At 49.3% G+C, this 14,414-nt stretch overlaps 1 protein-coding gene across 3 annotated transcripts in view; it reads right to left on the bottom strand.

Moving 5' to 3' along the window:
- LOC106751839 overlaps positions 1 to 14,414 on the bottom strand; it is a 60,110-nt gene that overhangs the window by 13,909 nt on the left and 31,787 nt on the right. For all 3 annotated transcript variants that reach the window (XM_014633043.1, XM_014633034.1, XM_014633050.1), the window contains exon 2: positions 4,787 to 5,021. In XM_014633043.1, the coding sequence (XP_014488529.1) occupies positions 4,787 to 5,021 (235 nt within the window). The remainder of the gene's footprint in view (positions 1 to 4,786; positions 5,022 to 14,414) is intronic.

Here is a 14,414-nt window from a genome sequence, read left to right as displayed (position 1 = left end):
ACGTTCCGATTATTAATTAGCGACTTGCACAACCGCGTTATTATTTCAGATACGTTCGCACTTAACAGCGAGTTCTCGCAACCACACGTCGCTGTGCAATTTCGCACCTCCCGTCTACCAAATTACACCGCGCGATCGGACTTGCGTTCACTCTCCGCTGTCATCATCGGCCGCGATATCCTACTGACCCGAAATGTAAATGCGTATTGCACTCGACTCGAATTTACATAGCGTCGCACGCACCGCAAGGCCGGTCTCGCGCGAATCCTCGCTCGGATACACGCGCGCGGATGATGGAGCAGATATCCTCGAAATAGGAAAAAATCTGATAAATAATCTCTCAGCCTGCCGGCGTGTCACGATGGAGAATTGACGATGAAGAAGACGGCCGTGATCTTTTCCATCCCTCTTTCTTTCGCTCCTCCTCTCTCTCTCTCTCTTTCTCTCTTTCCGTTTTTTCTCCTCTCTTCTCTCGCAAGTAACTTTCTGCGAGTCGCGTGTAATTTCACTAATGACCCGATTCAGTTGTCAACGACGCCGGCGGCATCCTGAGCCCCCGCGTCTCACAATTAGAGTGACAAATGAGCCGTGTGGAGCCGGCTTAAGGAGGTGCGCGACGCGTCGTTCAGCGTGGAGAACGGCCGTCGACGGGTTTAGAACACGAAGGTGGGATACATGTAAACTGGAGGAGGCTGGCACCAAACCACCTTCGGCCAGTCACTCCTCCGTCTTCACGGAGATTAATGGTGGAAGATGGTATGCAAGCGAGAGACAGCGAAACAGGGCCCTCTGTTCTATCCGATCGGGAGGTGGGGCCGGCGAGCTTGCAGCCTCGGCGACGATATATTCTCTTCCGATGCCGTTTTTCAACTCGGGCTTAGCGACTGTTATGCCACGAAACGCATATGCGCGCGATTGTACCGCGCGCTTCATCACGAGCGGACGTCGCACGGACGACGACGGCGAATACGGTGTTTTAATTAACAGCACCGTGGGTGTCGTAAGGGAATACGTCGTCGGGAAAAGGGGGAGGGAGGGAGAGAGTGGGAGAGAGAGAGAGTCAGGCTCGTCGGCAATAATCGTTACTTGAAACTTGCTTTAGGTAAAAGGCGCCCATATTCGAATTTAGAATTAGTTGCGAGCTTTTCACTTGAATCGTGACTACTTCACACGAGACAATAGTGTCACGCGAATGCGATGCCACAAATATCATTGAACCGACTGTCAATCATTCGTCCGTCGAACCGTCGGGCGCCACGGGGACTCGGGGACGTCTTGAGCTGTCTTTTGAGCCGCAACGTGACTATAAATACAGCTCTCGTCTTAGGTCTCTCAGAAATGACGGGGGAACATATTTTTATCTGACGAATGTCTCCTGAACGAAGGCGATCTCCATCCTCCCGCTTGCCTTTCAGACCGCCCGACGGCGGAGAGAGACTCGCTCCCTTGTTACACTTCGTAACGAGTATCACAGTTAAGTGCACGCGGGATTTCAGATGCAAATCGCGGGTTATAATTAACAGCAGCAGCAACGTGCGCATAAGTCATCACTCTCGCGGGGAATCTTAAATATCGCTAATAATCGTCCGAACATCTCGCGAGCGGACGATCCCGGCCGACCAGATGAGCTGCATGTGCGGTCGTCGCGCAAACACATTATCCTTGCAGATGCGCAAATGGATTAAACGCAGCGGCCCCGCAGTATTTCGTCGCGGGGATACACACACACACACACATATATATTCGATTCTCCCGGCGGAAATTCCCCGGCGAGCGGCGACAGGAAGAATATAGAGCGATCATCCCGCGGAATCATCCTCGGGGAGCGAGCGGGCGAGCAAACCCGCGCGCGTATGGAGATGCAATTTACGCGAATCTCCACTCTCTCGGCTGCGCTACGCGCTTGTCGCCCCGGCAAATTATTACGCATCGCGCGCGCGATTATCGCCGCGGGCCGGCCGGCTCGCGTGCAATGCGATAAAACGTCGAGAGGCGTCCGTTGAAATAACGCGCAACGACGCCGAACGGGCCGCGCAAAAATCGACGGACCCGGATCGATCGAAGCGCTAAACTCGGAGAGAATGGGAAGAGGTGCAACGCAATTAAGTCCCGCAATCAAATCCCGCGCGATTAACGACGAGTTCTGCGCAGTGTTACGCGCGGTAATGGCCGTCGCGGTGATTTGCATATTATTCAAAGCGATGTCGACCCGCCGGCCGGTGTAATAAATCCACCGGATGTGTCGTTGGCGGATTAAGCCGCTGCGACGAAAAGTGGAAAAAGCGAATGAATCGCGGCTGTAATTATGGGGAGACGCGTCAATGACTATCATGTCGTGTGTCGACGAAGGACACCGAGGGGTAAGGATAATAATTGTCGATCGCATTTAAACGATGTCGTTGCTCCGGGTGGGATAGGTGTGAAACATTTCGCGCAAGACTTTCGTTCGCATCTAAAAGGCACACTGGACAATCAGTTAAATCATGCAAAATCTTTCCTTCTTTTCGTGTGATTGTATCCATCGTCGGGTAAAGCCAATCACACGAACGCATTTTTCGCGGTAAATTAAATGTAAATTGCACTTGAGACGGAATAAGACGATCCGAATCAACAAAATTATCTCTCTCGCGTCTCTTCTTCCGTGATTCTGCATGAAGAAAAAAAGGAAAAAAGAAATTAATTTAATGCGACACGTGAGATATTTTTCCGCGATCTCTCAGGCGGATTTCTGCGGAACGTAAAGGCGACGACGACGGCGATAATAATAACGAGACAGCCAGACGTATGATTTCTCGGAATATTGATATATCTCGTTAACGATTCAACGTGAATCGCGAAGTATATACCGCCGTGTCTAGAGAGGAGGAGGTGGGGTGGGTACTCTCACGCGTACGCCAATTTATGCATACTTGGTCGGACAACACCCACATGGCTCCGCGAGTCCAGATGCAGAGTCGGGGAGCTATCGATTGGCGCGACGGGGATCTCGAACTTCGGATTCTCCGCAAGATGCAAAACGGCGTCGAAAGCCGTCCGTGAAATCGTCCCGATGGGACGACGCGGCGACTCTTCCCCTCCGTCTTCTCGTTCACCAATATATTGATTTTCCCCTTCCAAAATGCATATTTCGACTTAATCTCTGTCGCGATATTTCGAGTTGCCGCGGAAGAATGCGCGAAAATCTCGTCCGATCGAGGCGCTCGCGAATTAATAAAGAACAAAAGAGCCCTCCCCGGAAACAATGAGCCGGTGTGTTCGCTTAAATAAAACCCGCCGCTCGATCCGTATAATCCCCGCGGTAATCCAACGAGAACGAGCTCTTTCCCTCTCCCTCTCCCTTCCCTCTACATAAAGGGACGATACTGGAAGCTGCATCGATTTGGGGTGCGAGGGGGACCTGGCGTTTCGCCATTTTTCGTTTTACGGCTCGCCCTCTCTCTCTCTCCTTTTCTCTCTTTCTCTCTTTGCCTCCCTCCCTCTTTCTGGAATTAGCCCGGGTTCGCGATATTCGCGACACGAGTGTCTGCGTCTGGCGATGTCTGGAGAGCCGGTTATTTTCGTGCCAGACGAGTCGCAGACGTCGCGGCATCCCCGGAGACACATCGGCAGGCTAATTTAACCTTAACCCCTTCACACCCTTTCCATTTCCCGCGACGACAATCCCCCCTCATGATTGTCGTCGTCGTCGTCGACGGCGGCAGCGAATTCTGCCCCCTCGGCAGGAAAAGCTCGTCCTTTTCTGCGCGCGGATGATCTGCCAACATTCTCCCGAGTCTAGACTCGAGGTGACTTATATAGAAAGCGATAAAAGCCCGCGTCCTCTTCAGACTGTCTCTCGATGCATCTCGACTGGAGCTTGCAGCTTATCAGCAAACATTTTGTTACTTTCATCTTATTAATTCGCAAATTGTAACGTTTCTTTTACTGAAATACGATATTTGAAAAAAGATTACTTTTGCAAACATCACGCGGAGAAAAAAAGGAACAAAGGCAAGATAGAATGGCGACTCTTGTTTTCAATTATTTTTTAATCTCTGCTGGGAGATTAATAATAATCGCTCGAAACTTGAACAACGTAATCAACCACGTGATTGGGCCTCTCGCCAAGCTTCCAGATGCGAAGTACAATTCGAGCTGTGTGTCGCTCTTACATTGCTATTCTTTACATTTTATTTCTCGGTGGTTACTTGAGCCGGCAAAATTATATCGCGACTCGAGGGCTGTGATCTCAGCGTTTCAAACACACGCATTCTTCGAGGTGCATCGCGCGCTTGCGCTCCGTGCGTTGTTATTAAGGATGTGAGAAGATTCTAAAGGAGTATAAGGTCACTGGAAAACGCGCGCGCACCGACGAATATCGCGTCTTTCTTCAAAGACTCTCCCACGGACTGCGGCTCGTTTAACGGCATTTACATACGCGACAAGAGTCGCGGTTCCTAGTCGCAAGTGCATCGTTCTGTGAATACACTGTTATTCTCGCGCTAAGCCCCGGTGTCGTCGTCCTCCGGGCGGCTCAGGGCAACCCCGTCCTTTCCTAAATCTCGGTAAATCAGAAACTTCGATATTTACGGCGGCGCGCTCCTGCCTTTTACGCGTCTGTGAACTTTCGCGACGACGACCGTTCGCGGCGGACTTCGAGAGGCATAATCTTAAACGATACATCTTGCAAGGACTCCTCGCGGGCATAATCTTTCTAATTACGTGCGCGAATTATCCGCTAAGCGAAACCGACGCCCTCTCCCCGACGGAGGAAGCGCGCCGTCCGCGATTCGTCGAGTTAACTGACCTGTTCATTAACAGCACGTTATCGCCGGCCCTCTTGTGGCAGTAGCCCCATGTCGATACCGCGTTGAAGGTGATGTTAATGGCGGTATACTCAAGTGGCTCGTCCGCCTCCGTGCCCGCAGCCTTTCCGCTCACCTGCGTCACGAATTCGCCCTGGAATTCCGCCGGAAAGTAGCAGCCCACAATGAACTTGGGTTGGTAACCTTTGAGGACCTCGCTCGTGATTACGCTGCCGTCTGTAAGGAAGAAGATGAGTTATTAGAGCTGGCTCTGCGAAGATTACCGAGTGCCGGGTAAACAAATCGTTTTCGACGTAATCACCCGTCGGAGTGATTCGAATGTTGCATTTCGGTTCTCTATTACGGCGAGAAGAACACACAACGCCAGCCTCTCGTGTGAAATATGAAATTCTTAAGTAACCCTCTTCGTCAAGTAATTAAAGCAAGGACTGTCGATCGAGGTCAATATTCACCGAGGGAAGTAAAGTAGAATTTATGAATAATTAATCGGGGATGTAACGAACACAGGGTCGTGTGAACGATCTTAAAACCAGCGCTATAGCGGATTCCCCAATTAATTTGTATGCCAGGAACGACCTTCAGGCCGGAAATCCAAGTTCGTCGTGGGTTTTGTATAGGCGTCTGAATGATGCATCGTTCGCATCGTACAGCTGCGTGTGCTTCAGTCAATGCACCGTAGACTACGCTCGATTGTTTCATTTATTTTTAATTAGTTTATAATTATTATAAATCAATTAATTGATGATACATTATTAACCGGTTATACTGAAATTACTGTTTTGTATTCGAGCATATCGAGATTAATTATTAGAGATAAATTACTCTACATATTATACACACAGTAAAAAATTGTACGATTGTAAATAAGGTACGTCTAACATTTATTCTTTGAGCGACACGCACGTTAAAAGAAGCATATCCGACAAGCACGATGTTTGCGTCTCGGCGATGCAGAGAGTTATGGTACACAAAACGGTAACTAAATTTGTGCTCTACCACCCACATGTCATGCATTCAGCAGCCCGTGAAAGGTCATTAACGTTACCACTAAGTAGTCCCCGGGGGACAGGTGCGACGATGACAGGTGGGATCACCTGCGAACCCGGAACGAGTAATACTATCATTTCCTTCTTTTCTTCATATATATAAAACGTGTAATTTATATTCCGCGTTCGACCAGCGCGCAAAAAGATTCATGTATTCGTGTAATTACGTATGATTTTTATCATACCTTCAATCGGTTTTCCTAAATCCAAAAAAATTTGAACGACTGATGTACGTAGGTGAGGCAATCTTTTTATTCAGAAATCAAGAATTCGTTTATTTCAGAAAGACTGAAGAGAAAAGACAGATTTCTTTGGAAGATTTCGGTTGTTTTAAATAAAACAAGTTTCTGAAGAAAATCCGAAGAACGTTCATACCAGTCTGTGCGTTTCACAGCATGTTGATCATGCGAAAAATATTGACATGTTACAGGCGGAAGTGTAGCAGTAAATTGCGACCGGCCAATCAGTGCAACCTCCGGCGACTTTTTTCTTTCATTTCTTCTCTATTCCCCTCACTCTTCCTTTCTCACTCTCTCCTCCTCTCTCTCTCTCTCTCTCTCTCTCTCTCTATCTCTCGTTAGCATCAATGTTCGCGCAAAAAGCGTTATCATAAATTACTTCACGCATGATTCGCAGCACAACGATGGCCGAGCCGCGATCAAAGCTCTCTCACGTTCAAGTCGCGGTGATCATTAACGAGAAGCATTGTGCCTGTATACGTATGTGTACGCATGTATCCTTTGTGCGACTCGTTAAACCGCGAACACCCCCTTCGTCCGATGAGCCGTGCAACATTGTAGGTAGCGATTTGAAAAGCCGGTCGAAAGGTTTCTGGCAGGCGAGATGATGCGCGCACACGGAGAATGAAACGCATCCTCTCCCGGTTATTATTGTCCTGCGGACTATAATTAAGCCCCTCTCGCGCTCTGGACGACGCCGCCGAGAGAAGGAAAGATACTCCGCGCTCGAGGAAACGCGCGCCGCCGTAAAAGCGAGGCTGCTCACGTTTCGCGAAAATTACCGAGCGTGTCGCGAACGCGTAATCACAGCGCGCGCGACAGCGTTTAGAGACCAGGACATAGAATGTAAGCAGATAACGCGGGAGCAGATGATTAAATCTCAGTCGATGGAACATCGGATGTAATGTACATCTCAATGAAACGATGAAATAACGAATCCTTATCCTTTATTTAATTTTAGCAGCTGCTTTAAAGCAGCCGCTTCGGGCGAACGTTTTAATTTGAGGCTTTCAATTGAGCTATCAGCATTCCCGTAATGCAGCAAATCGAGGAAGTGCGTGTGTGCCGAGTGAATGCAGACAAGGACGAATAATTCTCGTGATCTAACGGAGGATTGGGCGTTGCACAATCCTTTCGACTTGGAAATCGCGCGCGGTAACATGAGCCGGGTCGAAAAAACGGCGCGGCCTTTCTTTTTCCTTCCACGTAAGCGCATAAATTCCGGATGCTATTAATTGACCGATGGTCAATTAAAGCCAGCGTGACGGCACGAAAGCGTCGGCGCGAGGCCGCATATACGTAACGAAAGAAATAAGTGGAAGCGCGAGTAAGAAAAGGCGGCTTGCGCTTGTACGCGCGATTTTATTAAAGCGCGCGTTCTCCTCGGCGGGGCCACGGAACGACGGAAGTGGGATCAAGTTTTTCCCACAAACCTTCCGCAGCGGCACCTATGGCGCGCAGCGTACCTTTGTAAACACGCGTTATCCGCCGACGATCTACGTGATTAACGCACTGGCCGCGATCAAGCGGCAATCGAGCGCTCGTTTCGATCCTTTTGCCGCGCTCATCGCGGAATTCTTCGCGGAAGAGATCGCTCAAGTGAAAACCCGGAGAGCAAAATGCGATCTTCCAGCATCCCCTTCCGGAGATCTGGCGTACGTAAACTAAAAAAATGCCGGTTGAATGCCTATAAGCGTTCGACAAAAAATTGGGGAAAAATCGAGGACTCAATCACTGTCGAGGGAACAGTAAATTCGTCACCTCCCAGGGATCAGTGGGGGTGGAAAATAACCTTGCAAAACACACTTCTTTAATTCAGTGCCTCACCTTTTGAATTAATTCATTAAAATTAGTAAATAAAAAATTGAAAAGCGGCTAAAAATGGGGAAATACTCACCAACGCAACCCGGCGAGTTCAACTTTCCACCATTCTCGCGACGTCTCCGCGAGGCTCCTACCGGAGCACTCGCTCTTCAATATTCCGCGTACGTAGTGCTAATTTATCTTGGAGCGTAATTCCCGCCCTAATGGGCGCCATCAATATGACAGGAGGCGCAGGGAAATCGGCACGGGTAATCTCGCGATCGTATTCAATGTCTTCGCATGTTCGAGGGACGTATCTCCGGGCGACGAGAGCGGACCGCGCAACTTCGCCCTTCTTCGCAGTACAGGAGGATGCATTCCTTGCGCGCAACCGCCTATAGGTACGAGAGCCGGCCGGCCGATGCGGCGCAATTACTCGGGGGAGACTTTTTGGTTCCGGTAGGAGGCGTTTCTCTCATTCTTTCTCGCGTGCATGCGCGTCCGCGCGCACCGCCTTATCGCTCTCTTTCATCTACATAAAAGACGATCAACTGCCCCTCTTACGTGACCTTCGTTCCCCGCTTCATCCTCCGCCTGCAAACTTAACCATCATTCTCTCTCCCCCCCCCCNCCCCCTCTTCCTTCCAACTGTTGATCGATCCTCTCCCGCGTGTTCCGCCGACGGTGCCAGGTGTTCGCGGAGGCTCCCGATCGAGATTATCGATGGACAGTGGGTAATCGATATCCCACTGCTCTCTTTATGGAGATCCTCAATCTTATCGAAAAAGCAAGGCACGTCGCCTTATAATTAGCGAGCGTCACGCATCGCGCGATCTTCCACTTACGGCGATCGTGAGAGGCATACTCTTTGAGACGCTCGGCGTTCGCAAAGAAGCTGTTGCTTAATGCTACTGCTTGGACGTAGCCCGCAGTCCCGAGTAATTAAAACTCAGTTTATCGCGGATCGATGGAAGTAAGGGTAATTGATTAGATGTTGAAGGTAACTTCTCGGGGAAGCGGTCGGGCTGAGGTACGGTCGAGATGCGGGATGAGAAAAAAGGTGCTTCCCGGTAAACACCGGCTGACGGTAACATTATTTCAATGTTATAATTTCTTATTCAACCGCATAACAATTAAATATATGTTATATCACACTTGCATTATTAAGGGGGAAATTATAACATTGGTGTAATGTTACCGTTAGTTGATGTTTACCTCGTCCGGAGACGTTCCGTGTTCATTTTTCAAAAAATAGTAAATAACGAGACTAATGGAATTATTAGAATCTAAATCAACAAACGAAAGACTGAAAGCGAAAGTGTACATCTCGTGTCTGTTCCCATCATGATTTAAATCTGATCGACGATTAACTCAACGGGATTGACCAATCGTATTGATCGATTCAGCTAATTGGCGAATGCGATTGGTCAATTTCATTGAGATAATCGTCAATTAGATTTAAACATGATGGTAGAAGCAGGTATTGATTGATTGTAAATATGATATTTTCCATCGCTAAGCGGACGATCTACCGTCTCTCTCTCCCTCTCTCTCTCTCTGTCTCTCCCTCTCCTCGTCGATTCCTTTCCCTTTTTTCCCGTTCACGCGCCCTTCTCATCTCCGTGATTACGCGAGATTTCCCTCAACCTTTCCTTTCCCTGACTTCTCTGTCAAGCAATTCGAGCTCCATCCCCGCAAGGAGATACCAGATGTTCGCGTCTGTGAGGGTCCTTAATCCGTACCTCCCGGTGAATTCTTAATGAATGCAAGAGGTTCGATGCCGAATGATCGCTCTGGAAATTAGAGGCTTGCCGTCTAAAGGACGGAACGCAACCACGCATTATTTTAAGAAGGGGCTTGCCTCCGCTCTATCTCCACCCTTATTGACGATTCTCCGCGAAGGGACAAAATAGAAAAGCACGACTTACTTCCTTCCTCGGCCAATTTTCTCCGCGAGTAACCATAAATTCATTAGAGGAGGAGCGGCTCGCGTTCACCTATCGCCGATATCGAAAAATCGACGAAGGAACCGATCGGTGAACTAATTAATGTCGAGAACGATCAAATATGCTCATCGGACGATCCTCCCTCCGAATTGCGAGATCAGTCGCGGTCGGGCGCGAAGATCGACGCGGTGAGTTCGCGACCGTTCATCACGAATCGGGTGATAAATCGACGATTATCGGACGAGCGGTTTTAAAACCCTCGCATGTAATGGAAATCGACGGTTCGGTTATGAAATATCGGCGATGCTCGAGTCTCACCTTTGCGCGCGAATCAGTGGTACCGTTCGCGGCGTTAAACTCGACATCCATAAGAGCTCGATCCTATCTCGAGCCTCGAGATCTCGACGGTGTCGGACGATCGGAGAGAAAGAGAGAACGGTCTTCAAATTGCCCGTAAGATCGCAGACAGAAGATCGCTGCACTTTCCATTAGATCGGGAGGTCAGACTTCAAAACCGTGCGAAAGGTGTGGCCCGCTGTACCGAGTGCTCCGTTGCGGCTAATGTTGTTTAATAACGGCTCGAGAGAAAGAGAGAGAGAGAGAGAGAGAAAAGGATACGAGGCGGTGTACGTGCGCGTGTCGTTGCTGTATCACAATTTCACAATGATTTATTGTAGCCTATCGCGCGGAAAAGGCGTAATGCTTGAGGCTCGGGGCGGTAATACGCCGAGTCATACGAAGGGAAAGTCGAAGACCCTCAGCAGCTCGTACTTAGGCTGTATTCGGAAACACACTGTGCGCATACTAACAGAACACCGTTCGGAAATACTCAGTGTGTATTCGCGTGAGATCGTTCGGGAACGTAGAGACAGTCGCACCAAACCACTGGTCGAAAAAGCAAGGGCGGTCAGTGTGAGCCTCACTCAAACGGCTCTCGATCGAAGCGCTTTCGCGTTTTCGCGCGAGACAACACGATTTCAACTCACGAATTGAACCGCGCGGAGGACATGGAAGCTCGTTGATTCGATTAAAGAGAAAGAAAAGGAAGCTGCATGCGAGCTGACGTCGAGACGTCGCGATAATGGCGGTTCCAGCCCCACGTCCTGCGGCCATTATCTATGACTGAAAAAAGTACAGCGCGAAGGAGTTGGACAGCCATGCGCGCTCTGGCTAACTCTCCCGGCGACACGCGGCTTCGATAAATGCGCCGGTTCCGCCGCATAATCGTCCCGGAGACACGAGGGGCGCAACGCCGCCGCTCGTTCGGTACTCGCGCGCTCTCGCTTGGGGACTTCAAAGCCGTGCGAAAGGTGTGGCACGCGGTCCCGGAGTTATGAGGTCTCGTGGGTTCGGTTCTCAGGAACCCGAGACCACCGAGTTCAGTCATACATAATGCGCGGAGAAGCGCGCGCGACGAAGAGCAGCAGCCAACGAGCGAGCCGAGTATTACGCTCTCCTCCTCCTCCTCTTCTTTTTCTTCTTCTTCTTCTTCCTCCTCCTCCTCTTTTTCTCGTCTTCCTTTCTTCCTCATCATCTTTTTCGCCGTCTTCCTCCTCCTCCCTTTCCTTCCTCCTCCTGTTTCGGCTCTCGCCCTGCGAAGCCTCCCACATAATACTTGTCTCTGTTTGTCTTACCAACGACCGCTCGTCGATCAGCTATATTTCGAGAACACGAGAGAGAGAGGAAGAGAGAGAGAGTCTCACCCGTCGCTGGAACGCAGCCGAAGATAATCTCGTTTGCATGGCGATCATCTCTCAGCCGAGAGACGTGTTCATCTCGGTACACTACAAGGAAACCGGATCACGATGAATTTAATTGCACTCTTCTCACGGCACCGTCTCGGGTCGGACGACAGATCCTTGTCGTCCTGTGAATCCTCGAGGAGATACGACGCGTAAATTCGCATTGTGTGCATGCATGCCAGCGGGGCCGTAGCTTCGGGAAGGACGGGATCGTCCGCGCTCTCAGGAAGCCGATCCCGACTCTCAGCTTCTTTTGCACCGGCAGCTTCTTGCGACCGGCTGACGTCGGGGGGTTTTATTATGTCTGGCGATCTTTTATCGCGGAAGGAAGAAGTCGAACGGCTTCGGCGATGATGCTCGCCTGGGTGACATCAGCGTCGCGCGGTTATCTTGACCTGAGAATGCCAAGTGCGAAAATTACAAAGCATCGAGTCTCATGTTTACGCGTCGCCCGGCAAACTCTGCGAGCTGCGACGTACGAGATAACAGTATGTCTATGTGTGCTAGATCACTACACCGCGATTCGCGCGATCCGTTAATACCGGCCTCCGCACGCCTCGTTTACTTAAGAAGGTAAGCAAATCGAGATACAGTTACTAATCACTGGCTCGGCAACGTCGGCGCGAGGAATGCTATCACCCGAGATCTCTCGGAACTCAGTTAACGAGCGTTTTCAAAGCGATTGATAACTTTTGCGCGTCGCCTTTGAATAATTGTCCCCGGGTAGAGTCGCGCATCGGGGAGCGTGGAATTTCCTCCGACTTTGTACCTTGACCGTTCGATATTACGTCATCGTCGAATCGATCCACGTGACAACAAATGAGGAGTGAACGCGGCAAACGATGAAAGTGCCGGATGCAAAATTTGCGGGAATCTTGCCGGACAGTATTTCTTCCACAATTTTCCCACCTTCGTCAGTTGACCGCGTTCGCATATTTTATTAAGACACTTACATTGTGTTTACCGGGGAAATCTCATATGTCGCACAAAAATCTTGCCGCCCGTTTGTATGAAAAATGAATTTTACCTGTGAAAAAAGCGATCGTGGGAGGTAAAGATGAGTGACTCAACTAGCAACACTAAAATAAAACATGACACGGGCGGCGAGCCCGGCTGAGGAATTTTCAGCGTTCTTCAAGTCACTCCCGGATACATTCGTCATCAACGATACACCTCATGTCAAGAATTGTATATAAGCCGAATTTTTCCAGCGCATTCCACGTTCACCAAATTATAAACGGTGGCACATGCTATCGCTAGTTGCGAAGAAAAAAAACGGGAATTACAATTTTTCGCACTTTCATCGTTCGCCATGGTTCACTCCTCGGATATTAACAGAGAATCCACGAAAAGAATTGCCTCCGGACTGCAGTCGCAAAATAGTGCCTTCCACGCCCGTTTTATATGCTATACAAAAGGAAACGTCTGCCACTGGGATGACGTTTATTTGCGAAGCTCGTGAGATTTGCGGATCTCAATAATAGCGTTCGCGCGTTGCAGCGAAACGGCCGCGTTGCGGACGGTCCGCGATGAGAATTATGGTCGATCGGTTGCGCGAAAGAAAAAAAAAAAAAAAGAAAGAAAGAAAAACCGCGGCATAAAACGACTGTAACTAACCTTCGAAGGGAGGTCTCTTGAAAATCAAATGGATCTTACGGGCGCGCGAGGCAGAATAATTCGAGCATGCATAATTCAGGCGCTTTTGCTCCGGGTAGTTCGTAGAGAAACACGGTTACACGCGGGGAAGATGGTATGAATAATCGGAGCCATCGCGCGCGCGCGGGAGGGAGGACCGTCGCATTTGCGTTTGTCATCTCGACTTGCGGTTATCGTTAAGAAGGAATGCTAAAGAGATTTACCAGCCGGTCGGTCACTCCCGTGTTAGTCACCTGAGCCTCCGACGAGTACGTCTCGGAGCTCTGCACTGCAGATAAAGAGTTATGCATGTGTACACGAGGAGGTACAGGACGTACCGAAACCAGCTCCCCTCCCACGAGAATGCGTGAGATTTCATAATTTCGTCCGATTTGAGAAACATTGGCGCGCAGTGCACGCCATGTAATTCCAAGATGAGAGAAGAATCGTTGCCTCTTAAGTTTGGAAATTTCATTCTCAATTCGAAATTTGTAATTATTCGAAAAATTATGATACACTGATTTCGACTTAGTGACTACGATTTTCAATGATATGACGATGGATGCTTAAGCACGTCTGAACATTGTAGTAACTACGATAATATCAATGTTGAGACACACAACGCCGACTTGTGTACGCAGATTGAATAAGCGACGGACGATGTTTGAGCTAAGATATTTAAAGGCTGGAAGATATTTGACCGAGGCGGAGGAAATGCGTAAATTCATCAAGGATGCAAGAACAACCTGCGTGCCATTCCAAACATCCTGAGCGAAATATATGTTTACCTTGCGAGCCTATACTTTTGCAGCACCCTGTACGATTATATTCGCGTGCCTGTAGCTGAGTGCATACAAAAGGATCTCGAGTCGGTGTTGCATGCCTGTTTACAAGGAGAGCCGCCCGAGTAAACCGATACCGGGCTGATAGAGAGGAACTCGAACATAAACCGCGTTACCAGTGAAAATAAATCGAAAGAGAAGGAACGAGCGAGCGAGAGAGAAAAAAAGAGAGAAAGAGAGAGAGAGAGAGATCGAAAGCCGATCGAGGAGCTCTTAATCGATCGCGCACGGGCCTGGCATCGAAATTCAATAAATTACGACAATAATAACGAGCGTGTGTTAGCAATCGCGCGAACGCGCGCAGTTCTCGATATCTCCGGATTCCTTCGCAAACGGTTTCTTCGAAATATATCCAT

This window comes from Dinoponera quadriceps, unplaced genomic scaffold, assembly GCF_001313825.1.
Source record: "Dinoponera quadriceps isolate SergipeBrazil2010 unplaced genomic scaffold, ASM131382v1 scaffold141, whole genome shotgun sequence".
NCBI lineage: Eukaryota > Metazoa > Arthropoda > Insecta > Hymenoptera > Formicidae > Dinoponera > Dinoponera quadriceps.
Note: the sequence above shows the minus strand (reverse complement) of the source record. Positions and strands in the feature narration are given on the sequence as shown.